The sequence below is a fragment of the Actinia tenebrosa genome, unplaced genomic scaffold, assembly GCF_029948245.1.
Source record: "Actinia tenebrosa isolate PJP-AT-01 unplaced genomic scaffold, QUT_ActTen_1.0 PGA_scaffold6__47_contigs__length_16458017, whole genome shotgun sequence".
NCBI classification, from domain to species: Eukaryota; Metazoa; Cnidaria; class Anthozoa; order Actiniaria; family Actiniidae; genus Actinia; species Actinia tenebrosa.
Window position 1 is genome coordinate 10,952,190 of NW_028292583.1, and position 26,444 is coordinate 10,978,633.

At 35.5% G+C, this 26,444-nt stretch overlaps 4 protein-coding genes and 1 long non-coding RNA gene across 8 annotated transcripts in view; 2 read left to right on the forward strand and 3 right to left on the reverse strand.

Annotated features, from left to right (window-relative positions):
- Positions 1-24,833, reverse strand: part of LOC116291867 (kinase D-interacting substrate of 220 kDa B) — a 39,941-nt gene extending 15,108 nt beyond the window's left edge. The window contains exons 1-9 of one of the 3 annotated variants that reach the window (XM_089038721.1): positions 24,712-24,833; positions 14,429-14,582; positions 13,979-14,089; positions 8,103-8,201; positions 7,684-7,782; positions 6,542-6,640; positions 2,438-2,536; positions 1,851-1,949; positions 1,035-1,133 (exon numbers count right to left, since the gene is read on the reverse strand). In XM_089038721.1, the coding sequence (XP_088894847.1) occupies positions 1,035-1,133; positions 1,851-1,949; positions 2,438-2,536; positions 6,542-6,640; positions 7,684-7,782; positions 8,103-8,201; positions 13,979-14,083 (699 nt within the window). In that variant the 5' untranslated portion in view covers positions 14,084-14,089; positions 14,429-14,582; positions 24,712-24,833. Of the gene's footprint in view, positions 1-1,034; positions 1,134-1,850; positions 1,950-2,437; positions 2,537-4,684; positions 4,910-6,541; positions 6,641-7,683; positions 7,783-8,102; positions 8,202-13,978; positions 14,090-14,428; positions 14,583-20,332; positions 20,568-24,711 lie in introns of those variants that run through there. The other 2 variants (XM_031699090.2, XM_031699091.2) reach the window with 2 other exon arrangements.
- Positions 7,251-26,161, forward strand: LOC148906057 (uncharacterized). Its single transcript, XR_016121512.1, has 2 exons — positions 7,251-7,323; positions 25,386-26,161. It is a non-coding gene; the product is annotated as an uncharacterized LOC148906057 (long non-coding RNA).
- LOC148906058 (uncharacterized) lies at positions 8,730-10,844 on the forward strand. The gene is made up of 2 exons (XM_089039320.1): positions 8,730-9,228; positions 9,552-10,844. Exons 1-2 carry the CDS (start codon positions 9,014-9,016, stop codon positions 9,967-9,969), a joined length of 633 nt encoding a protein of 210 aa, XP_088895446.1. The 5' UTR covers positions 8,730-9,013; the 3' UTR covers positions 9,970-10,844.
- LOC148906059 (THAP domain-containing protein 2-like) lies at positions 10,792-13,845 on the reverse strand. 2 transcript variants are annotated; one of them, XM_089039318.1, is made up of 2 exons: positions 13,283-13,845; positions 10,792-12,872 (listed from the first exon to the last, which is right to left on the reverse strand). In XM_089039318.1, the coding sequence occupies exon 2, from the start codon at positions 12,565-12,567 to the stop codon at positions 11,419-11,421; it is 1,149 nt and encodes a 382-aa protein (XP_088895444.1). In that variant the 5' UTR covers positions 12,568-12,872; positions 13,283-13,845; the 3' UTR covers positions 10,792-11,418. Both variants share the same exon structure in this region, with proteins under 2 accessions (XP_088895444.1, XP_088895445.1).
- Positions 25,348-26,444, reverse strand: part of LOC116291853 (P protein) — a 32,162-nt gene continuing 31,065 nt past the window's right edge. Inside the window, exon 25 of the mRNA XM_089038722.1 lies at positions 25,348-25,668. Coding sequence (XP_088894848.1) covers positions 25,578-25,668 — 91 coding nt within the window. The 3' untranslated portion in view covers positions 25,348-25,577. The remainder of the gene's footprint in view (positions 25,669-26,444) is intronic.

Consider the following 26,444-nt stretch of genomic DNA (forward strand, 5'->3'; position numbering starts at 1 on the left):
CAGTAACATCAAAATAAAAGTTGTTTTTAGACAATCTTATCTTATTTTGAACTTACTTTCAATTTCAACGCAGCTCAACGACCTCAAAACGACGAACTTGGTAAATGAAGTCGCATACAACGCAAAGTGATGTAGTTGAATTCGATAGATATCCTTGAGAATTTCAATAATTCTACAGTAAATTACTGTGTTTGATTAAAATGTAATCGAGTGCAAACGAATCAAAATCATCTATTTATAATATCTAACAAGCAAAGCAGAGCAAGGTAACAGCTGCTCCTAACTCTCTGTCTAAATTCATTTCTTATTTTGAATATTTGCGTCCTCTCAAAATACTAGTCCGTGCGATAGCATCAAAAACTTTTAACATCCTAATTCAGTTCACCGGCTACAAACATGATTACGTCCATATGCAAAGTAATTTTACAGTTTTAAAGAATGTGTTGTCTACTTGTCTATGTCTGTATTGGCTTGTTAGCAGATGCGCGAAAAAAAATCTTGAGAAGCTCTCAGGGAATTAGAGTGAGAGATAACCATAAACGCGACTGTGATTTGGCATTCATCATCTGTACTACACATTGTCGAATTCTTTGATTCTCGAGGAGTGTTTGCCGACTTGAAGAGCATGAAAGAACGGTTCCTGATACCAAAACAAAAGTGGCCTACATATATACATGATCATATAAAAAATTTCTCAAAACAGTTCAATTTTTCTTAGCAGCAGTTAAGTGATAAAATCTAACTAATGAGCGTCTATCTGAATTTCTCAGGTCAGATTTTCAAACAATATTAGGGATTCTTACATAGAAAGACCACGCGCGCTACTCAGTAATCAGACTGAAATGCTCAGGCCATAATGGACTACAAACAAAAGAACACAAAATATAAACGAATGAGATAATTTTCGTATACCTCAGGTTACCTCGTCGCGATAATTGTAATCATACTAAGAAGAGATTCATGTTTTTAACAGTGAAATCCTTAAAAGCCTGAGGCTAGATAGGAATAAGCGTGATAATCATAGATAACAACACCTGGTCAGTAGCGTTAACGTTGGGATCCCTGTGTAGTAGATATTCAACAAGGTCTGTGTAACCACCTTTTGCGGCCATGATAAGTGCTGTCCAACCACGCTGTAATAAGGAATAGAAAATAGCAATTTCATCATCGGTTTTTTCGGTCAGTTTGATTTACACGCGGTTCAAAACAGGACGCAACCATAACGCATATGTACCACCTCAAGACTTATATAAATGTGGGGTGAGGGTTCGAGGGCTTGGGGGGAGGGGGGAGGGGGGGGAGGGGGGAGGGGGTGGGGGGGAGCTTGAATATAGTTCATACAGCAATGACTCTTGAAATAGAATACAGATCATTTTCAAATCTGAAATGGTTTCCTCGACCATTTGGATTATTGGAACTCCATGGGTAGTATTAAAAAGATATGTCCGCCATGATGTACATCGTTGAAGTGTTAAAAAAATACTGGACCTGGCTTATTTGCCTATCGGATGTCACTTCTCAATTGATGGTTTTCACGGCGGCCAGGTTGGAGGAACTTAACAAAAGAATTGTCAATGTATTCTTTTGTTATATTCTCCAACATGGCCAACGTGTCTTTTGTCATTTAATTCTCTTGGGAATGGTTGAAAACCATCAATATTATTAATAAGAAAACTAAGATTCGAGATGTGATTTTAAATTGCTTTATTAGTCTAACCGTTCACACACACACCTTTTATATGACCTTTAAAGATCTCCAGAAGTAAGAATAATAAACAAGAAAAAAGATAAAAAACGTGATTCTAAAGGAAATAAAAGGAAATGAAGTGAAATAAAGGGGATTTTCTTACCGTTCCGGCAATGTTGATATTGGCACCCTTTTCGACTAGGGCCTTCACGACTTCTAGATGCCCCTTTCTTGCCGCCCAAACTAGAGCTGTCGTTCCGTACTGATAACACAACAAATACCAAGAAAATATAAAATATAACCAAAACTTTTAATTCTTTAAATACTTATTCAATATAATTATAAATTCAAAATGATTGTGATAAACAACTTTTGCTGGAGTACTAATGTCACATCCAATACCTTTTTCAACAAATTTTTCCCCTGAGATACTTTCGATTACAAGATAGAAAGCGTTTTAAAGTTTGTTTGTCAACCAGCTGAGCCTTCCCAAAGGGACCTAAGTGATATATCAGCACGTGACTGTTTGTTGCAAATAGGCTATTAGACAGTTTGGAGGGCAACTGCTAGCTGTTTCTCAGAAACTGTTACATCTGTTGTTGCAGTTTCTTGTTGCCAATTGCTGTGTTTCTTGTTATTTCGCTGTATTCGTATTTACGTGTTATTGAGCTATTTATTATAATTGAATTGATAAAGTCTGGGTAGTCATGAGTATCGACAGAAACTGTCAGTCAAACGAGCTGATTGTACCTTATCTGCAGAATCCGCAAGTGCTCCAGCTTCTAAGAGTTTTCTAACACATTCAGTATGTCCTCTTCCCGATGCCCATATTAGGGCAGTCATGCCATGCTTAAAAAGAACAGACATAATGATTATTTAACAAGCTAAAAACTATTACTACCTTTATAGATAGTAAAATTGATATGAAGTTCTGAAAATATAATACCCCTTATGGTGTTACCAATACCAAATTTTCACGGTATTAGTTATTAGTAAGTTAACTCATAATTCGTTATATAACGAGCTTCGCATTTGCGGAAAAAGTTTGGTTATGGGAATGGGTTCCGGACTCCAACACCTTGAATAGATAACGTGTTATAGTACTGTTAAAATTTATCGTCAATATAATATTTTAGTTTCAATTTGTTCTACGGTACAAAGCCGACTCACTCACTCAACGCACTTCATGGGCGCTAAATGTATTGTAGTAAAAGCGCCCCTGATATAGTATATATAAACTTTCGACCACATTAAGTAGATATTTGAATACTAGTTTAGTTACATAATAGAGATATATGAATGCACATAATTTATTTATTAGCAACAGGCTATTTTGACTAAGGTTAACTAATGACGACGGCTGCATATAATACTTTCGCGTCTTTCAACCCCCAAAACCATCAACAATAAAAAATTGGGGAGTCGATAAAAGATAGAAAAAAGGAAAGATTTAAACACAAAGTAAACCTTTTCATATTGGGCATAGCGTTTATGTTCCGAAGGTCCGTCCATATCAATGTATTTTCTCAAATTTTACTGGAAAGCAAATAAATGATACTAATGATACACAAGTGGTCTGGAATGGAAAAAACATTGCGTTCAAGTTCAAAAAGGCCTATCGAGCGTGGCTGACACTAAGGAGGAGGAGAAAAGGAAAATCGTCGTAACAAACTCATTATCATCATGACTGCTAATCTGCATGTTTAAAATAAAGCGCTCTAGAAATACACGATTAAACAAGCACGAAAATAAACGGTTTGAAAAAAATACATGATAAATACATAAGTAGTAGGGAGCTAAAAATAAAGTCGCAACAAGTTAAAATACAGTAGATGGAGTACTGGACGTAGCTAGGCAACCCGTTAGCTTCTGGGCCATTCTATGCTTGTCGGAAGAATGGCGCGGAAGAAATCAGTAAACGTATTAAGCTAGGAGATCTATTCAAGATAGTATAATAAGAATTAATCTCTATATGGTGCCAAACAGCTTAGTTTTTTTGTCTAATTTTTAGCGCATAGGAATAATAATTTAGTATAGAATTCCAGGAAAAATGGGATTAGAAAAATATTGTCAGTCTTACGGGTTTTTTTTTTTTTTTTTTTTTTTTTTAATTTTAAATATAGTGGAACCAAAAAAAGAAATGACTGGGATGAAAAATATTCTAAAATATATTAACATTAATGATAAAAATTACGAAGCGCAACTCTGCTAGAAAGCGACAGCAATGAAATTTTGACCGCTTTTTTGACGGATATAATGATTATTCATTATTAACTGACGTAACCTCTTCTCTGCACGTCTTACAGTGGCCTGAAATTGGCTACAAACATATTGATATATGTATTTACATCTTCTACAAAGCTCGATTTCCTTAATCAGTAATAAACAATTTCAACTGGACTTTGCTCAAGAAAAAAAAAGGCAGCTTTGAGCATCTAGTAATAACTGAAAAAAGCGCCATTAAACTTCTGCAAGAATTTTTTAAATTCAGTTCTAATAACGTAAATTTTGGTCCATAACAGTGTATAACACCGAGTAATCAGCATAATACGCACGGCAGCCATAAAATTAATTAGCATTATTTTAAAGTAATCGTAGTAATAAAGCTAATATATTACGTACAGTAGGAAACTCTGCCAAAATTATTGTCCACAACTCAGGTATAGGTCTTAAGACTACATAAATAGCGTCGAAAAGAAATAGTCCATGCTGGACTTGCAAATTATCCCTGAGTTTTAGCATTGACGGAATCTTCTTAATTTCCCAGCCGAGATCGGGCCGGGAAGATAATGAGATTTTTTTTCAAAATAAATATCATATCCTAGCGGTGGCTTCAATGCACTAAACAAATCTCCAAAGATACTTTGTGACTCAGTATTTGGTAGTATGTACTTGTTACGTGAGTTTTAGCATATTTCAAAATATTTTTATACTAAGTGTGTTACTTGAATTTTCATATTTAGGGGTGTTTCACTAACAATGACAAAAATTAAATACCTTGATGCATTTGCTATCCTGAAACAAATTAAGTTTTTCCACAAGACTATATCCATGTCAAATCCACCTGCTGTGGTTAAGCGCTTATGACTTCTCCATGTGCTTTGAAAACTAGCCAGTGGGAATTCAATACAAAGGTGAGTGAGTGCTAACCGGACGTAAATAGTTATTTTACTGTGACCCTAATTATAGTTATGACAGCTTGCAATGGAAGTGAAACAGAGTTATAGATTTGAACAATTCCTCTATTCACTGATTCGCGCTAATTATTTTTGCAAAAAAATCAAGTATCAAAAATGAACTCATGGTCGAGAAAAAAATTCTAAAACATCGGATTGCCTAAACCTCACCAACCTGAAAGGAACGAAGTGAAATAAAAAAAAAAAACAATAGGAAAATTTGGTTCTTGGATGCATTTATAATCCGTAGACAAGAGGAAATTCAACCAAAAAAACACCAATTAAGTTCTTGAGAGTTTTAGCGGGAAATATGATTGTTTGCCAATTAGTCATGGTATGAAACATAAGTGATGAAAAATTTAACATTTTAAAAACAGTTAAAGCTGTAATTCACTGTAGAGATACATATAGTAAGAGGATAGAAGCTAATTATTTCCAAATCCATCTTCGGAAGTACAAGATTAATACTTCAGAGGTTGGATATTAGAAGCACACACATTGCTTTTCATTTAATATGCGAATGCTATATTAGCAAACTCCGTAGAAATATGAAAAAATCATCTACCATTTCATCTGAGTAAAATTAATTTTGCGTTCTACTCGCAGTACCATAACAGCGTTTTAAAATCAGACTATGAAGAAAACTTGTAAATTATGAAAAAAGGTATATTTTTGATAGACGTACCCCAGCCATGTAGGCGGGAAAATGAAAGGACGTAATATTGAACAAATTATCAATTTAACAAAGTTGTCGGCTATATTTTTGTACTGCTTCCTAGGCCAAATGAAGATGAGGATCCCGTTTAGCTGTCCGTTTGTCTGTTTTTCTGACCAATGCATTTGTCCATTTATTGACTACGATCACGATCGGATTACTGGATTACTGGCGTTAACAATCAGTCGATTAAAACTCAGTATGCAAAACCTTCCATTCTCACTAACCCGCAAAGTAAATTTCAGTTTTCTGAGTAATATAAACATGAGTCATTTTTATTTTTGTGGTTTGTGACAATCTGCAAGCCGCAATACCATAAGAAATAATTCTTGGCTCGCTTGCTGTCTATACTTCATTCTAGTTGATCCCGTCAACCCCCACAAAGGCATAATATCAAGGCTAATACGAAAAATTTAGAATATGATCATATTTAAATAAAACATTAACTTGTTCATCCAATGTTGAAATATTCGAAGCAAAGCATGGCTTTCGACAGCTTTAACACAGTGGCACCTCTTTACTGATACGGCGGCCATCTTAAATTATGGGATGTCGAGGGGGCAAACACGTAGAAAATTTATAAAGCACTAGAGTGGGCAGGCGGGGTTACGTTTTCAAATAATTATATTTTTTGGAGTTTCGCTAATTGTTCCAGCTACCAGCAAATTCAATTTGTATTTTAGATGTGCTTCTCTTGAAAAGCGCAAAGTTATAGGCAGTCTATAAATTTTACAATTGTTGCCCTCTCGGCATCTCATAATGTCTTAATTATAACAACACAATTCAAGATGGCCGCCGTATCGGTAAAAAGGTCCATTTCGGTTTGATTTAAAATTGCGTGGACGGGAATTGATGAAAATAAAAAAAATAAAATTGAATGAACAACAGAATATTCCTAGTCCATCTACGTATAGTTTTTGAAATTAAAATCAAATTTTGGAATAAAATTATTTAAAATAATACCTGTCCTTTTTCGTTTGGATCGGCACCGTGCCCCAACAGATCCGTCACAATTTCTCCGTGGCCTTTGTAGGAAGCCCATACTAGTGGTGTCCATCTCCCCTACAAAAAAATGCAATTGCAGTTACTGTAAGACTGTAACGGGAAAGTCAAATTGAAAAGTAAACGCTGGCAATATTTGGACGATAGTAGTAAAGGCGTGGTTAGGCCTGTTATTTCACTTAAACTTCCGAGTCTTGAGATGGAAACCAAATGGACAAGAATTAAATGCCTTCTGCCTAACGTACTTCTGGCTGACATTCTTTCACTATTACATCTGTGTGAACATTCAAATTTAAATAGTCTGGCATTTTACTTTCTTCCAACTTACTTATTACTCATGAATTATCAAAAAGGCGTGAACTAAACGAAAAATGCGATTAACAAACTGTTAACACACAAAAAGTCTTAATACGAAGGAAAATTGCTTTTAAAATAAGCTTATTTATGTTTTGTGAAAGTCTTAATACGAAGGAAAATTGGTTTTAAAATAAGCTTATTTATGTTTTGTCAATTTTTCTCGGAAAAAAAAACCCTTCTTTTGGCGCGAAATATTCGACGCGTCTGCCATTTAATTTCATTCATCTTGGCGGGAAAAATCGCGTTCGTGCTTTGAGCTACGCTTTGAACACTATAAACCATTGGGCTTCCTGTGTTGGACCAAGTCGTTCGATGGAGGACAGGCCAGAAGAGCGTCGTTGTTTGCAATGACGTTTTAGTGCCAAAAGAGGAGAAGAAATTTTAAGGTATTTTAGCTATAAGGGACACTTTCACTTTTGCTTGTTTTGATTTAGTGGCATATGTTTTCTTTAGCTTGTGTTGGTTTGTTTTAAGCTTACAATACAACATAAGCTATGAAGTTAGGAAGGTTTTGAGCCAAAAGGAAATCAAAGTAAGCTTGATATGTTTAAGTTAATAGTAGCTAAAACAAATGAATAAATAGTGATAAACTATTACGAATTGATGGCTTGCAAGCATTCCCAAGAGAGTAAAAAGACAAAAACAATGGATGCTAATGAGAAATCCTTTGTTAAATGGTACCAACATGGCCGCGATGACGTAACGTGCAAACGAAGAATACAATCACAAGCAAAAAGAAAACTAACCAAGTCAGATATTTGTATTTCCGCTCCATGTTCTAGCAATTCCTTCACGACATCTACGTGTCCTTCTTTGCATGCTGCTATAAGTGCTGTCCATCCGTCCTATTATCAGATTAAAAGTTAAATTTGTGTTGCCCCCCCTCCCCCTTAGTTTATTTCTATTATCCTAGAAATTCCATTACGACATGCTTATATGCAGATTGCATGGTGCTATTAGATATTTAATGTTATAAACCGCCTATCCTAATATTAGATGATGAAAAGGATGAAGTTAGGGCTTTCACACTTACAAACATCCCAAGGAAAAAATACAATAAGTATGAATGTTATTTTCTATTGAATATCCACAGAGTGGTTGGTGTTGTTTTAGAATTTTTTAGAATTTTTTAGAATTTTTTAGTTAGGCAACATTTTAAACTTACATCATCTTGGGCATTGACATCAGGATTTCTCTTGAGAATTTCATGCACAATCGGAACATTCCCTTTTTCTGCTGCTATGATGAGTGGAGTTTGGCCATTCTGAAATCAAAATTGATCAAAAGCATGCCAAAATATGTATAATGGGCCTATTGGTATCCTACCGGGTCCGGTTGTACGAAGTGTGGATAAATCGTTATTCATTTGATAAAGTTGATGCTGTTATCCAATAAATTTCAATCCACTCTTCAAACAACTGGGCTCTGTGTGCAACCATGCGATCAGAAAAAACATCAGGTTGCTTGACCAATCACAGAGCACAAAACTCAAAAGTCTAGTTTGCCCAGTGCCAATGAGAAAATTGGGCAAATTTCGTATACATGTAGTAATGGCAAGGAGGTGGGAAGGACCACCTCCCTAGTACTGGCCCATTTTGTTATGTGATCTTAAACCCGAAATAGTTATTTATAAATCTAATAACTGTTGAACTCATCTCATGAGTACCACTTCTAATACTGAATCAAACTTTACAATAATTCTATAAATTAACCTATTATTTAAAAAACATCTCAATAAATTATAATTTATTTTTTGATTATCTATTAAAGGACAACTGACCCTCCAAAATGACCCATTTTTAAGAGGAACTACATCATTTGAGAAGTCCAAAAATCCAGTTTTTAAAGGGGATAGAGCATCCATTTGTCTAAAACAATTTTTTGAAAACATCGCATATATCGCTCTGGTGGCCGCCATCTTGCGCTTTTATCGCGGGCTCAGAAAAATAGCGTAATGACGTCACAACGTCACAAGAGTTCAAGCTTCCAGTTGTTTGCCTGACTTCTTCCTCAGTTTCTTATACGTTTTACTCAATATTTAGCGAAAAAATACAACTTGGTCATCAAATTAAAGGCATGTCAGAATCTAATTCTTCTTCCGAAGGCTCGGACAGCTCGGGAGACGATTTCGCTCAAGAATTTTTCGGAATGGACGACGAATTTGGTTTACGGCCATATCAGTTTGAACCAGAAATAGAAATCTCCTCAGATGAAGAGTTCAGAGAAGGATCTGACAGTGACATTATTGAAGACGATGAACAAGAGAACAATCGACTTACAAATTCAGATTGGTAAGTCGTACTTCTGTCTTATCACAAAACTGAACTACATATCCATTTTATATAAAATCGTATCTTGCCACTCGTGTTCTTGCAATCTGTTCTTTAGATATTGGTATGCATAAATCCAGTTTGCGACCAAAAGCAATACCAACTTTCACAATTTTAATTAAAAACATGTTTAAAAACATCGCTTGATAGTCAATAAGTTATATACTGCAGGATATAGATACAGGGATATAGTTGTGTCACAAGTTGTGTATGTATATTCTCACTTGGGACAATCGTTGATAATGTTCAAAGATACTAAGAATTGTTTTATTTCTGTTAAATAGGTGTACCTGTGGTAGCTGCCAAATTATGGATTCAATATCTGAATGCATTTGTTGCCAAGAAATCGAAAAAGTGGTTGCAACATGCCAGTCTGTTGTTGAAGATGGAGATGCTGATGAACCACCACCATGCATTACTCAACATCCTGGATTCTTACCTGTTTGTGCCAATAAGTATGTTCTTCGAACCGCATGGGCTCAGTACAAACAGCAGTACAGTAATGCGTATGAAGGCCCAGAGCACAAGCAGTACAGACACATTGCATATAGGCAACTAGCAAGATGGTGCTGGGGAGTTCTTGGAAAGGAAGTTCAGGTTGTTCTGCCCTCTTGTTCTGTCATGTGCATCAGAGCACACTTCCCTCCCCCTGGACTAGAGGAGGACTTTGAATTTGAAGGTTTTCACTATGCAGATGATTAGCTTGGCCTAAAGTTACATGGAGTTATTATATACATTTTATTTATTCCTTACTTCATTTCATATACACAGAGTGGATTTTTTTCTATCAGGATTTCTGAATTGATAAATTGAAAAGGAAAACATGGAAAGGCTGAGACCAAAATGTATAAGAGTAGTCATGAATTTATTTTTAGATGAAGTACATATAGAAAGTTGTTTATATAAATGTTTTGTAGGTTTTGCATATTTTATTATTTAAAAACAACTACACCTAGACAAAATATCCAGCTGAATAGAGAACCTAGTGTACAAAGCACTAGTGGACAAAATCATGAGCTAACCAAGCAAATTTTGCAGTTATACTAGACATGGATAACCAATATTTCCTGGGCACCAATTTGTCTGAAAACAAGGCTAGTCAGTATTGTTTATAAAGAATTTGCCTTGAAGTAGCATGCTATAATGGATTCAAAAATTGTGCTAAATGAAAAAAATATTCTCTTGGTGATAGAATCCCACCCCATCTTAGAATCTCGGTACTGACTAGTCTCATTGTCAGACAAATTGGCACTAGGAAATCTTGGCATCCAGGCTTGTCAGCCATTTATGGTTCATTTTTTTTTTTTCCAGGCAAATAGGCCCTTTGCAGCTCAGTAATCATGCACTGATTAATTCACTGAGCAAATGAATGAACATCTTGATTCCCATGAGTGAAAGCGAAAGTCACTATTCAGCTGGAATTTTTTCTATACTACATTCATACTGGGAGAGACCCCATATATAATGGAGCGTAGATAGTTAAAGAAAAGACCTCTTTTAAGATTTCATTTAAAAGTCAATTCGTTTCCTAAGTGGTAATGATATTTTAATAAAATTTTCATCTGAACATCTAAAAACTGCAAACTTATCTACCACTTTAATCAGGTCCCCTTCACATTAATTACATATTTTGTTTATAGCAGTTTTACTTGGGTCTGTCATGTACCTTCCCATTTGTAGAAGCATTGTAATTATTACCAGTAATGAACACAGCTGTTCAAAGATGAGGGGGATTGGGACGACAGGCTTACTTGACAGTTCTTTCAAAACAGCTATTCACTAGAGTACAATCACTAAAAGAGTGCCAATGATGCTTTGCATTATTTTCTACTAAATAGTGTTAATTAAAAATAGGAAATGGTTAGAATTAGCATCACTTAACACTACACATTTTAGTGTTTGTAGTCTCTACTACATTCCATTTAAATTAATTACCTAGAAAATCTTGACCGGTGTCGTTCAATCAATTCCTGTTTGTCTGGGGCAGGAACACTAGCAATGTTTCTTGGTAATTCAACCTCTTCAATTGGGTCAACCCCTGCAGCCTCCATGCCACCCTCACAAATTTCAAGTACTTTCAGTTGTAGCTCAGGGAGGAAAGCATAGCTTTTTCTTTGTAAGACTGGCTTAACAACCCAGCGCTTGTGCATCTTAGGGAAGCACTTGCGATAACGAGCTTCTCCACTCCTTGGGCCTTTTTGAACAATTGCGGGTTAGGGGAGGATGGGCACACTTTTTGAATACCTCTGCATCCTTCCAGGAATGCTTGTTCACGCAATGGTGAAAAACAGATTTCCACTTCTCTCTCAAAAGTTGTACATCCCCATTACATGTAGCAGCACACCACCAAAGATGGTTTGAAATGGATTGTATCCAGGGTGCCAGCTCTTGGTTTTTCTTCAATTTTGCTTTCTTGTTCAGCTTTTTTACAATTGACTTGGAAAGATGCCACACATCATACTGGTGTTTGATGTGGCTAAAATCTTTTGCCATAGTGCTGGTGATGGATGTGTGTCTGTCAGTTGTGATACATTTTATACTGACCATGTCTTCTAAAGTGTTCAAACACCTTAGAAACTCCTCTTTCTCCATAGCATTGGAGCTGGTTACTTCAGAGACTTGAACAATGCTGAAGGTGGCAATTTTCCCTGTGCTTGTCTCCATCATAGTATATGTGCCATATTTAGCACTATGGCCAGGACTGTCACTTCGGCCATCACCATTGAGATTTACTATGTCCTTATTTGACAGCTCTTCAATTACAGCAGCCTCCTCTCTCTTCCAAGCATCATTAACAACAGGAAATAGGTAACGTTCCTGATGTCTGTAAAAGACCCTCTCACTCAGAAATTTTAGGCCAAGACAGGATGCAAAGTTTTGAAGTCTGGTAAAAGTATTACCAGTAAATAATATTGATGAGGAAATCAACAAGTTCCCAATAGCTAAGCGATTTAACATTGGCTGTGAGTACCATGTCAAAGCATGTTTCATACATGTAGTTGTCACAATAAGTAGGCTGCCTTGACATACAAAGTTGACATCAGCGACAGGTGCTCCACAGCTTCTACAAAACTTGAATAACTGCTGCAAACAAGAGTTAAATACCAAATATTTAGGTTCTTTGATATGGTTTTCAAGAGTTTTATTGCAGTCTTTGTTTTCTGGCTCTAATTCACTGTCCGTTGTTGAAACTGTCTCTTGCGATGAAACAATGAAACCATCATCATCGTCACTTAGTGGGAGTCCCTCTTCCTCTGAAAACGAAGACTTTTCTGACTTTTGTGGAGACACTGTTGGCATTGACTTTACTGGTGAGGGGTGATAGCTAGTACTGTAGCTGTGGTCGTGGAAGCTCACACTGAGTATTTCATCTCTACTGATGTTTGGTGAAGGGGAGGGATTGTAAACTGTTGTTGTGTCGGCATCTTTATAGTATCCAGGCTCTGTCTGTGAGTTGATGCAGTGGATGTTACAACATATCTACAACCAAGGCAACACTGAACACCAATCTCCTTACAAAGTGGTTCAGGAGAGAACTCTGGTGTTTCCATACTTGGTGGATCTTCACACGAGGGATTTATTGTGGCACATAGCTGCTCCACATTCTTTGAAAATACAAAAATAAACAATGTTTTCAACAATACTATAAACCATTCTTCGAGGCCTACTTTACCTTAAATAATACAAAATAAACATATTAACCAACAATGCTATAAATTATTCTTCCGTGGTCATTTATCCAAGCAAATTTGGAATATTACGGCAACATTGTTATGGTTTACGAATAAATATCAAATGTAAACTAAACACGTGCAAATAACCATTTTGAAAATTTCAAGTATCGATCAAATATTACTAGCTATACTTATGATTTTAAGCAACATTTCATCTATGAAAGCATAAATAGCTAATGATTGATGACTCGCTTCGGTATGCATTAATAAGTCTTTTTCATGAGTGATTATTTCGAAAAACAATGTAAACTATGTTATGTATAAATGACATGTTATCTCACCTCTTCGTTTTGTTTGCGTTTGAGCCGGTTCTCTGATGTAGTTCTTCTTTTAGCTGGCTTGCAAAAATTGAATACTGACGGAACAGCATCGCTCTTTAATCTCCTCTTCCTTTTTATCCCGGTTAACTGCTCCATCAGATCCACTTCAAAGCATGAATCCTCGAAGTGATCGCTGCAAACGTAGCAGTTCTTCAAAGGCGGCAGGTTCTCTCTCTTTATCCGCGCTATCCATGCCTTCTGAAGAGCTATTTTGTTAGGAATTTTGTGGTAGCTAACAGACTCAGTTTTGGAACAATGGTTGGTGCATTCTGGCACACAACAATGGACCATCTGGATTAAGAAACTTACTCTAACTTAGACTATTAAAAGATCGACTAGCACTCGAAATATACAAACTCAACAAGTTTGGAATGCAAGCTTCACGTTGTGACGTCACGGCATTAATGCGGTAATTTATTGCGGGCTCAAATATGGCGCTCTTCTATTGCTATTTTTCGCGAATTGATTATTTCTTTTCGGCGACATAGAAGCTGTATCAGAGTTCAAAGTTGAATTTATGTGATCTATGTACGTTGTAGTTTTATATGAAAAACGGCAATTTTTGGGGTCAGTTGTCCTTTAAAGACCTTTGAATGTTAAACATTCAAATTAGACATAAAAATACAAAGTTTTTATTGATAATTCTTATATTCATACCTGATCTCTTTGTTCAATATTGATTCCCCTATTTTCTAATAAATTTAAGACTTGTGAACAATTGCCCTCTTCAATGGCATTCACCAAGTTAAATGGGTCTGACATTGGTACCTAAAAACAAATAAATAAGATAAATATACATGTAGCTACAGTTGTACATCACTGAAATATTTACTTGAGATCTACTTCGAATAGCTAGAGCGAAGTATAGACTAGTAGTATAGAGAATATAAAGATGAGATTATTTTTTCAAGTAGAGGCTATTTCAGAGACTTTGAAAAGCCCTTTCAGAGAAACATGCAGGTGCATATTTATGCCATAGGTCACTGTGAATCACATTGTGTCCATTTTGTATCAGATCTACATCACTTGCCTCCGGCTTGTGTTGTAAATCTGATTCAAAATAGCACTCATGTTGTAAACATTGAAATTTTTTATATATATACTAACCCTAGAGCTGGTAGCTTTATAGGCAGATTGTGGTAAAGTAGTCAAAAGAATTTCACTTTCAGACTGTTGTCTAGGCCTCCAGAACCATGCTGTGGTTGCAGTGTTTACTAAATAAACAACGCTTGTTTGCACATGTCTTACAAGACTTCTACCCCTAGATAATTAAAAACAATAATTGTACTGTGTATTAGTGTTCTGACCCATGACTTTTACTTTGCACTTTCATGTTTTAGTGAACACATCTAAATACATGTCCAAATTGCTTCTTCACCAACATGTATTGCTTGTGTAGGTCAATATGTTCTTATGCATGTATTTTGTAACCTGTTCATTTTTGTAGAGCACTTGGAAATTAGTAAGTAAAGTACTTGACTACCCCTCCTTTTGCCAAGCATGCTTCTCTTGTGCTCAATATCTCTCAGGATGTTTTTGCCGATTAGACAGTAGTACAAAGACACATGAGCAAGCTAAATTCCAATCTAATCTGGGAGTATAAGGGTATATATTAAGAACTATAAGGAAAATGTATCATGCTAAATTTAACGCCCGGGGGGGGGGGGGACTCCGGGAAAAAAGGACCGGGGCTGCTCGTCCAAAATTTTCAAAAAGACCCCTAAAAGATACCAGAAGTCTTTAAAAAAGGGTGTGGCTGAATGATTTTTAACCCCTAAGAGATACCACAACAAATAATATTAAATTAAAAGTGCCTAGGATAAGCCATACCGATGCACGCTTCTCTCCTTTTCCGACACCCTAAGAGATACCAGAAAATGCTGGTTTTCAAAAATTTGCATTTAACACCCTAAAAGATACCAAATCGCGAATTTTTACCCCTAAGAGATACGACAAGCATCCCCGGTACTATTTTCCCGGAGTCCCCCCCTCCCCCCCGGGATTTAATGACTATTGCTTAAATCTTATTTGTGTGGTTAATGATTAAAATTCAAAATTAATACCTAAAAAAAATTAAATAATCTCATGGTTGCACTTAAAGAGTATCACAATTTGACATATCTTTTCTCTCATCACACATCTCTTCAAAGATATTATAAATGTTATAATAACTGTACAAAAAAATCTGTTTAAAAAGTAATGAGCTCTGTGATTAGTTTTCATATGCATTGAACCTTCTACAGAAATATTTTATTAATGGTATACTGTATATAAATATTTTACACAAGTTTTACTAAAATTTTCACTGTCAAATATAAAAATACCATTTTATAACACTTTTGATCTATGCATTTTTCTTTCCATTTTCAATATCAATTTTAGTAAGTGTTCTGAAAAAATAACTGACTTTTATGAAACAATTTGAAGTAGGCTTTATGAAATGCAATGGTATATTATTGTCTGAATCTAAAATAGACTACATTTTCAAACAGTTATGTTGACCCAACATCCTGATGTTGTCTAACAGGGGGGAAAAGCATTGTAGAAATGCATGAACGTCATATAATTCCCATTTACTGATATTGATAACCATGATGTTTTTCATGGCAATATTTCCAAGACTACCTAGTATTTTATCAAATGGGTGTTATTTGAGAAAAAAAAGTTTAAGTGCTCCAAAATACTGCTTAAATTAAACTATTGTTTTTTTTAAATGCTATTGTAAATATGAAAGTAATAGATTGGAATTTATCCACCTTGTACACCTTTATTGTAAAATGTTTAGGGAGCCTAACTCTAATAGAATAATCAACAAGCACAAAAGCAAAATATAAAAGACTGTGCAATTGCAGTGCACACACATAATAAGTAACCTTTATATCATAAAACTAGCATATATAGGTGTTTAACAAAACAAGGTTATAACAGACTATTTCCATGCATCTCCCCAACTCACCCAAATGTTATGTATGATTTTTTTTCCCTTTAGAATTATTTTTGGTTTTCAACATACCTTAAATCCATAATGAAAAAGCCTTAACCTAGTCAGACAAACTATTCATTTAGAAATACAGGTATAGCAAAGCTACAGACACTTGATCATGAAATTCAGTGTCAAAAATGAATTCCTTATTAGTTGTGGTAAAAGAGTCAACTTTAAAGGTATGCAAAGCTTTGCATGATTTATAACAATAATGAATCAAGCTGTGTTCTATATTGAGGGCAAGTAGGTGTGGGCCATAAAATGGCTTGTGATTAAAGATCCAGTATACCAAAAACCTTGATTTTTAAAAACAAAAGCTGCAGAGTAACCAGAGTCACTTGAATCCAGTTAGTCCTAATAAAGACAAGCTTCATTCTCAATTCATTACTTTTAAAATCAATTGAAAGTGACATTTCATTCATGAATCCTAGATAAGCAGTAGATTTCTTTTCTCAAGCATAAAATCTAATCCCTTTAATAGCAAACAATGAGACTGTAAAGATGTGCTCTAGAATATTGAAAAAATGTAACAGAGTTGCTACAATGTCCATCTTGGCAACAATCTGGGACATTCATCATTATTCACCCTTTAGTGACCTTGTGATAAAATCAAAAATTGATTTTCTTTTAAAAAATGATTTTAAATACCTATCTTTTAAAAATAAAATTATTCTTGCCTTTAAATTAGACTCCATCACAGTGAACTGCCATCTTTAAAAGGTACTTACTACATAATAATCTTCTTTGTCGTATAATTATCCATAAAATACCTATTCTCCTTTTCAAAAAAATGTGTATTTAAGCTATTAGTTAGTTAATTATAATAATAAAAAGCTTATTAAGTTGATTTAATGGATAATTATATAATAAACAGAATATTACATGGGCACTTGGAGATACGAAATTTATCTTCTTGTGTTGAATTTAATCTCTCACTCATTCGCTGCGCTAACTCATGAGAGATCTTTTCAACACTCGAAGATAAATTTTGTATCTTCGCGCGCCCATTTTATCATCATCATTACTATTGTGACAATCGATTGATCTAAAACCCAGAAATTGGAATCCAGAATGTAATCCAGAACCTGGAATTAATGCACAGTATACTAAACCTGGAATCACCAAAAACAACAATTTCTCGTACAATATTCATGATAATTACCAAAATTTCAAATTATGATGTAAAAGCTACGTAGGTATAGGTTTCTATTTTTAACCTCAATAATCTTTGACAACTACAAAAACACACTGACTAGGAACAATATAAATATAAGTTATCAGTTTTTGCAGTTGTATTATCAAGTAGTACAGAAAAATGATTTTTTAAATTTAATATACTGATGAATATAATAAAAGATCTGGATTCTTATACCAATGTAATCATTCAGGCTTTGACTTGCTTTGACTTGTTTTGACCTATTTACCTATATGACTAATTAGATATGACCTATATACCTAGTAACATAAATAGAGGATATTACATGGCAGTGCAGAGATATGTATTTTACCTTCAAGTAGTGACTCATAGGTGGTATCTGAGTGAGTGCAGTGAACCATTATTCTCAACACAAGAAGTTAAAATTTATATCTCTATGTGGCCGTGTAATATTCTGCTAAATAACAATGAAATAAAATTTTGGTGGATTTTTACTATTTAATGCCTAATTCCTAAGAACTCTTATTATATTTTCACTGTGAAGATCACTTTTTAGAAATAGAGAAAAATAGGTATTTTATACAATGATTATATATTAATATTAAATATACATAAATGACAGCTATAAAAATAGTTTCAGCATCCTGACAGCAATTATCGTATACTCAATATTGCTTAGGTATTTAGTTACATTTTTAATTATTATTTAGCAAGTTGAATAAACAATGTGTAAATTAAAAAGCTCTCATTATTGAGGCTAAAGGATTCCCATTAGATAATATTATCTCAATCAGTGTATAACATAATACTTATATTAATATTTCAATGTAAGCTGCAGCTTACTCATTTATGGATGACATTAATTTATGTTTAACTATATCGAGCTATTTCTAAAAAAAGGGAAAACATTAGAAATTTAAAAAAATATGGAAAAATCAACTAGTTCATTGTATTGATTTTCTTGTTGGTTTTTTTGTATACGTTTAGTACAGTTAAAGATTTAATTAAAGTGACCCTTAAGTAAACATTAATAGTGGATTTTTCTCCACTCAGCTTTAATATGTTTCATTTAACTTTCAAAGTAGATGCATAAACTAATTGAAATTCAATTCATGCTATAGCGTTGTAATAAATTACTTGAAGTGTCGATGAATTTGTTATAAAATGTCGAGATTTAGCAAAATCACAAGAGAAGTTTTATTTATTAGGAAAACGAAAGAAATACCCAGTATATGGGGTTATTTCGTGTCTCATTTTTTTGTGAACCTACAAATGCGAGATTATTCGTCCAAACCACAATATTTCTCGAGTAATTTCTGGAGTATATGTTCCACGTATGAAGGTAAAAAATATTGTCATTTTAGGTTTCAATTACTTTATATGGACATTTATTTGTACTGTTATCCATTCCTTTCTCGGAGTTCCATTTTGTCGTTTATGCATATTTTGACTGAAAGCAGTAAAGTATGTTTTTGTACATGAAGCGTAATTGCGGCAATAGATTTAGCAAAATTAAGAACCACATTTCGCTTAGCAGTAACCATAATAAGTCAAATTAATAAATTTTGAGAACCTCAGCGGTTGGTTTGATTTTTTCGTTCGTTTTACAGCTATGTGACATCAAAAATTACCGATATCATTTATCGTCCATACCCAATCTTTCATTGTTCCTAATTTGTGGAAAAATTTCACATCACGATCGTATTTTGCCAAAAATAATGTAGAAAAAAAGCAAAGCTGCTTTGAATGTTTATATACAGAAAAGCGCCGACCGATCTGGGGAGCATAACAAATATCTCCTTGAATTCAAAACAGTCGATCTTGATGCACATTCATTATGGAGAAACAGCCTCCTATTCCTAAATGGATTAAATGGAGTAATGATGGATTTCCTTATAGGAAATCTTTTCTAGCCCAGAAATTTTACCAAAGAGATAAAAAATGAAATATATTAGAGATAACCAAATGTACAATTAATACAATCCTTCCGCAACAATCATGATATCAATTGGGAAGAAATTTTGTTTTTCAAGGAATATTTTGTATTTGACAGGTCACCGGATGAGCTACGTACATTACTGGTCTACAAATATATATAGCGCGATGAGACCTGTTTTTGTCGAAAATACAATTATCCGAATTTCAGCCTTGTTCCAAACTTCCCAAGGGTCTTGAAGCACGACTTTTTATGATATATTACATGTAACCATGCGATGTCTCTGAGTCGGAACGAAAGACAAATTAGACCTGCATGGTCTATTCATCTCTATACAAAGCAAGGACAACAAAAAGAATGTCCCGAGTCTAAAGTTACTAAGCCGCAATGTTTAGGTTCTCCTCGCCGACATATCATTATAACGGACCTAGTAGTTTTATTTCGTGATTTCGGCTTGACCAGTTTTAAAACACTCTCGAGGAGGGAACTTATATTTATTTGTCTTGCCATCAACTCTTCACTTCACGATTATAGGACGATGTAATAAGTAGAAAGAAAATTTTTTTGCGGTGTCCGCTTTCACAGTTAACCCGATTTCTTTATGAATCGGAGCTGCAGTATGTAGTCTTAAGTTGGATACATTTTGTCTACTGATATTCACATTATTGTCGATCGAAAACATTGAGGTCAAGTATAGTTGGACCTCCACGTTTGGACTAACATTAAAGACCTTTCGACTGAGTTCCGTACTTTAATATGTGATATATTAGGACAAGGTTTCATCGAGTAAAAAAAAACATAGATATTAGACAATAAAGCAGTTTAACCATCCCCACACATTAAACTAAACTCGATATATAAATATATATATATATAAATATTACTTCGCTGTGTATACAGATTTCAACGTCTAGATCACCTGATCTATTTACCTACCGATTTTGAAGATTCGTTAATCACCAAACCTTGTGACGGATATTCCTCAAGAATAGATATTTGTAGTCAGATCGCAATTTTCTTAATGTAAAGTTGAATCGTAATTCCGTTGAGTTTAGGGTATAAGCGGGCATCATATGCACTTCACACTTCTACCTGATGGTGACAACTGAATACCACACATGCGCTGTTTGTTGGGCATCAATAATTCACAGTCATGAATTAACATTCATTTTCACCTCACGACCGAAGACAAGTTTACAAAGGAGTCCAAGTTTCGCTCGTAATTGGTCAATACTTTAGTTGTGTTCTTTTCAAAATTATGATTGAAATACAAAATCCATGCAGTACACGTTATTGTTATGTCGAAAATGTCCACACGTATTTAGCACTTAAAATTCAACAACGAAAAAGTCGACAAATACGCACAGAGTATCTTTATAGATGTATGGTTTATAATTAGAGAGAATCTCATGAGAATAATTTTACTGAATAGGTATAATTTCACATCCGCGATTGAATGGTACGGTCGAATTCCTCGCTTTTGTAGCAGTTTTCCTTCTCTTTTCTTTTCGCATTGTTATGATTCTTAAGCCCTGGGGCTTTTTTCCGGTAAATTGTAGGATTTTGGAATATAAATAAAAGATGCAAAGTTGCGTTTCAATGAGCAAATAGTAAAAAATAGGCAACTCAAATCTCCGATCCACGTAATTAGTAAACAAAGAAAAAAAAAATTGACAAAAAAATTATCAACAATAAACAAAAGTACTGGTTGTTTTCTTAAAAATCATTTTTGTCTCTATTGGGTATCCGATAATATTCTGTTTTAGTTCGATACGCCCCTTGTGCTCCTCACGCTATGTTTCGCTCATATAGTTGTTTGGTCTTAAGCCTAAGCACTTCTATGTGACAACCATAACAGTTTGATTTTGTGGCCGCAATAATAATTGCTTCACTATTAAAGTTATGTTGTCAAACTATCAGCATGTTTGATTACAGCGTGTACACTTTGGGCGGTTGTGAAGCCTATTAAACAGGCTTTATTCCTGCTAACATAGTGCTAATATACGTTTACACTCAATTTGAATGACTCGAGCCTCTGCATTTTAATTACACGACTTATGTATATAAGAAAGAATAAAACAGTAGTTTGGCACGAAATCCATTTTTGAGGATCAGCAACTCATGAATATTTTGTGTGACAGTTTATTCTAGTAGACGTTCAATAAAACATGATCATAATGCCACAAATAACAACAGATGCATGTGAAAAACCCCTTTCAGAGCTGGTGAATTTGAATGTATGTGCTACTATACCCAAAGGGTCCTAAATGAAAAGTTCTTTCTCGACGTGCCACGTATCATTGCTGTTGTCATATACCTTATGCTGGAAACATAAAGAGATTTTTCATTTGGAAGAAGCAGGTCAGATGTGGTTTTTTTTTTCGTGCTGAGCTCGATAACCTGCCAAGCATAGGATAGCGGGGTCAATCAAAACTATGATAAGCCAAGCATATACAAAAAAAATCATGGTGTTTGGTCTGTGGTGGCGTATTGGCGGCATTGCCGGGTACGAAGTACTTTGGTCAGGTTTGGAGCTATTTGTTGATGCACAAAACTGGTGGTCTTCTGAATAAAGCTCTTTTTAGTCCAGTTTCCAGTCTTTTACTTGCTGTGATTAAAGTTGATTCAGTAAAGAATTTTAGGGACCATCGTTACCAGAATGGTTTGCCCCGCAGGACTGCTTGTATTGTTCCCATAACGAAATGTAGAAAATGCCGTAGCACTAGTAGAAGCACTAAGTGCATGCAGTTATATACTATTAGTAGTAAAACTCATATCATCCAACAAAATCCTAGCCGCCATCTTGCTTTATTTAACAAAAGATTGTATATGAGTCATCTTTGTCGTTTTCCCGGTAAGGGCGGATGCTGGATGCTTTGGTTAAGGTAATTTTTCCAAGGCAGGCAATAAAAAGGTCTTTTTCTCCATAGTTAATAGTTAATATTAACTATGTTTTCTCCCCAAGTCTGCCGGGCCTTTTGGCTACCCATTAGCCTAGTAAGCAGACGGCGTCGTCGTTCCATAAAAACGACAGCTATAAGAAGTCTCCGTGGCTACATGTACGTTGTTACTGGCACGTACTAAGAAAACACGCAAAACTAGCTGGAACCAAGGGTCAAATTTTGTCTTCAAAGCTATAAATTCTCCTTCTATTTTACAGCGTAGGTCGATCAGCATGATACCACAATGAATAAAATAACGGAATTCAATAAAGAGGGAAAGCGCGCCGTCCTACATAGGAAAACGTTTGAATGTAATCTTGACTTTGGGTTCTGAAAGTGAGGGAGGAGTCCTGATGATCATTTTAGGAGAACCAGTTCTCCATAAGTAATAATGTGGAATAGGCAGTCTTGTGATTGCTTAAAGTCTGCGCGCAATTATAGATTGGTTTAAATGAAAGCCGCTGCAATGGAGCAAGATCGCTCAGTGCAATGTAGAAAGAAAAAGATTTTTTCATTTCCCGAAGGAAATTTTTTTTATTTAACATTTTACCCCACTACATGGCTGCCGCAAAACTAAAACTGGGTAGAGTTGGCATTGCAGTGCATTTTGGGGCTGTTTAAGGGACACATGTTTTCCAAGATGGCGTCTATTTAGTCCCCTAAAACAGCCCCAAAATGCACTGCAAGGCTAACTCGACCCAGTTTTTCCTTTAACTCGGAACGGTAAATCATGAAAGATATATTTACCTTTGCGAGGGCGGCTCAAAAGGCGCATATTATTATTCGTGATTTGATAGTCTGTCTTGATCTAACTGGTGTATTGTGATTGGGAGATATTAGGTAACGGTATCACTGCTTATCAAAATAGCATAAATGAAATAAACCTCCGTTGGGAAAAATATCGAAGATAGAGAGGATAGAGCTGTAAAGCCAAATTACCGTCTATCTCTTACTCCTACGAATGAGATTAAATCTTATCAATAAAGATAGAGCTTTCGCTAGATTATATTAGGCACTCAAAATGTTAACCCTTTTAAACGGTGGCGAAATTCAAAGTCGCCAGTACATATTTCAAAAGCCAATAATCTGCAGAACATCAGTAAACGTCCACCTTTTCGGGTACAATAATACTTGATTATTATCATCCTCGGGAGCCCAGGGGTAAAATTCTGTCGCTAGAGAGAAACGAGCGACAGAAATTTACCACTGGCGGGGTTCCCGAGGATGGGTTATTATATAATGCCAACTAGGCTTGTAAGGATAAATGTCTTATTATTTAAGGGCGTTGGGGGATATTGTGTAGTTTCCTGATAACAGGCGTATCAATATTTATACACGGCGCTAGAATAATCCTAATCTATCAGGGGTGTACCCACGGGACAGTCACAGGACTAATAGCACAGCCTTTCCTGTATGATAGTGTTCCCTCCGTTGGTGAGCGAAGGAGTTTCCATGCTGGCAGGGACCCTTTAGTTCCTCTCCGGCTTTGCGAAATCATCATTATTGAGTCAACTCGAACAATCATTTTTCTCTTTCATCAGCACCGAACCAAAAAACAGAGATAAAAATAGCGCGTAACAGATCGATTGTTGACCTGAAACCTTATCTGATATTCGCCGGTAATTTGTTCCATTATGCCTTGAAGCTATTTACTGTACTGCCGCGCAAAAAATGTTTGGGTAACACGCAAGTTCTAGTTTTAATAGGCAAATATGTTGAATCGACAGACCATAAAACTTTCCACTCTACCTTGAAATAAACGTTTTTTTCGGAGAAGTAGCTATCGCGCGGCGCCGGTCTTGGTACGTCGATGGTTTCACCATAGATGGCAGACTGAGGTCAAGAGGGTTTTTTTAGGATTTGCTAATATACTCATTGCTACTCTAAAATTTTACTGTTTTCTAGTAGTAATAATGACTCGAGTACGGCAGCGCAGTCAGCACAAAACTAGATGTCGTTAGTGATTTTTCTAGTTTTTCATCCTCTAAATCATCGCGGGAATCTCCAATTAAAGTTCTTGAAAACGCTAAGTACTGATCAAAATGGTTTTTTTCAAACCCTCGGTGATATGACGACACCATTCAACTACAAACCTGCCAAAGCGATTTTCAAGCAAATGCCGAAAAGGCAGAGTGGCTGGTAAGAATAAAAGCTCCGACGTTTTTGCTGTCCTATATACATTTTAGCTATCAACAACTGAAAATGACCTCCTTCATTGTCCTTATCCATTCGACTGGACATGTCTGTTGACATATGTTTGTAGTTATGGAATATCCTAACCGACAAGGTTTGATGTGAAAAGCAAGCTGACGAAAATTTTAATATATCATCCCTTGATTCAGTGACGAAATAATGTTATACAGATCCACTTACTTGCAGTTATAGCTTTTTAGACGGAAGATCAGTTTTAGAGTACAACTCGTCTAGTTGCTTTCTCTTCAAATTCTCATTGAGTGACAGCATATCTGATCCATAAGAACTAACAGGAAGCCCAAATGTAGTTAGGTATGTACTACGATGATCGAGCCCATGTACACCCTGGAAAGACTTCCATGATAACGCGAGATAGTACTAACCGCTAAAAAAAGCCTCTTTAATACGCTAACAAGACCAAGCGGAGGTGGGATTGACACCTGACTGTCTGTGTGGTACATTTCTATTCTTCGATTTGCATGTTGCGTCATTGCGCCAATGTTGGCGTTATTTTTTATCAAAATATTTCTCTTTATAGCATCCAAGATGGCCGCCATGTTTTGTCTTTTTTTTTGACTTTCTTGGGAATGCTTGGAAATTACGAACTCGACCAAAAGCACAGTTAAATCGACGTAGTAACAAAACATAGAACTGTAGATATTAAGAAGAAATTAGTTTTTTAGGAGTTAGGGGTCCCCTTTTAGATTTTCACCTATAAACGCAGTCCTTTTTTCTGGTTAATCCCTATTGTTATTTTATTCTAATTATATTTTATTTGGCCCGTGAAACAAAGTTGTATAATTAGTCACTAGTAAAAAAGTCTACTTAAATGTATTATATTTCTTTCATCTTAGATTAAGTATCGTAGATTTCCTACTAAGTTTGATGTCAGCACTTGAGTAGGACAAGTCTCAGACTGTTAGAAATCCCGTCATGTCCTAAGGCATTGCGCAACGAGCTGACCAATCACATCGCGTGACTCATCACAAGTCCTCAGGACATGACACGATTGGCATATTTACTTTACAGTGATTGGAAGCGGTACGTTATATATTGCCATAACCAAGCACGATGTGGTAGATATAAAGGTATGCGGTGGCAGTGCCAACAGTTACGAGCATCATGGGGAACCCTATCCTAGAAATGATAAAAGAAAAAATGTATATCAACACATCAGGTATACACCTATTTCAAAACAGGTTTGCTGTCGGGAACCTGAAATCTGAGACCGAAGTGAATTGTGGGCTGTGAAAGGAAAAAAAAAAAGTGATGTTTTTATTGTCTTTTCAATAAGTAATTTGCAACTTTGTACAATATCTAAATACGCCACCACCTTTTGGTGATGACCTGAGCTGGCGAATTGTCTCAGATTTCGGATTTCCGGCCGACGACGTTTTTTAAAATAGGTGTATCTGTCGATGGTAAGATGTTCCCATGAGGCTCTCACTTAAAGTTGGGCCAGATAATCTTGCAAAGGTACAAGATATGCATGGCGGCCATGAGATAGGACACGACAAATCAAATCGTGCTACAGACAAAACAAAATCTAGCCACAGATCGTTGTAATCAGGGATTGCAATCATTTCTAATCTACGTAGCACTTCCTTAACGTAATAAATCCATAAAACCAGTTGCATTCAATTATCTTTCTATCCATATTATTACGTGTTATTTATCATTATTACATCAACTGAGTGCTACGTAAATAGCATCAGAAATAGGACCTCTGCATGATGGCGTCATTGCCCTCTACTACCAGACTCCCTTGCACACTTTGTTTTGTTCGGTTAATTAACACCAATTGTCTTACTATTCTCATGAGGGAATACAAATTTAAACAAGAAAGAAAATTCGCGAAGCATTTTGGTAGTGGGAGTCAAATGACGCTATCATACAAACCAGGACGGTATCGA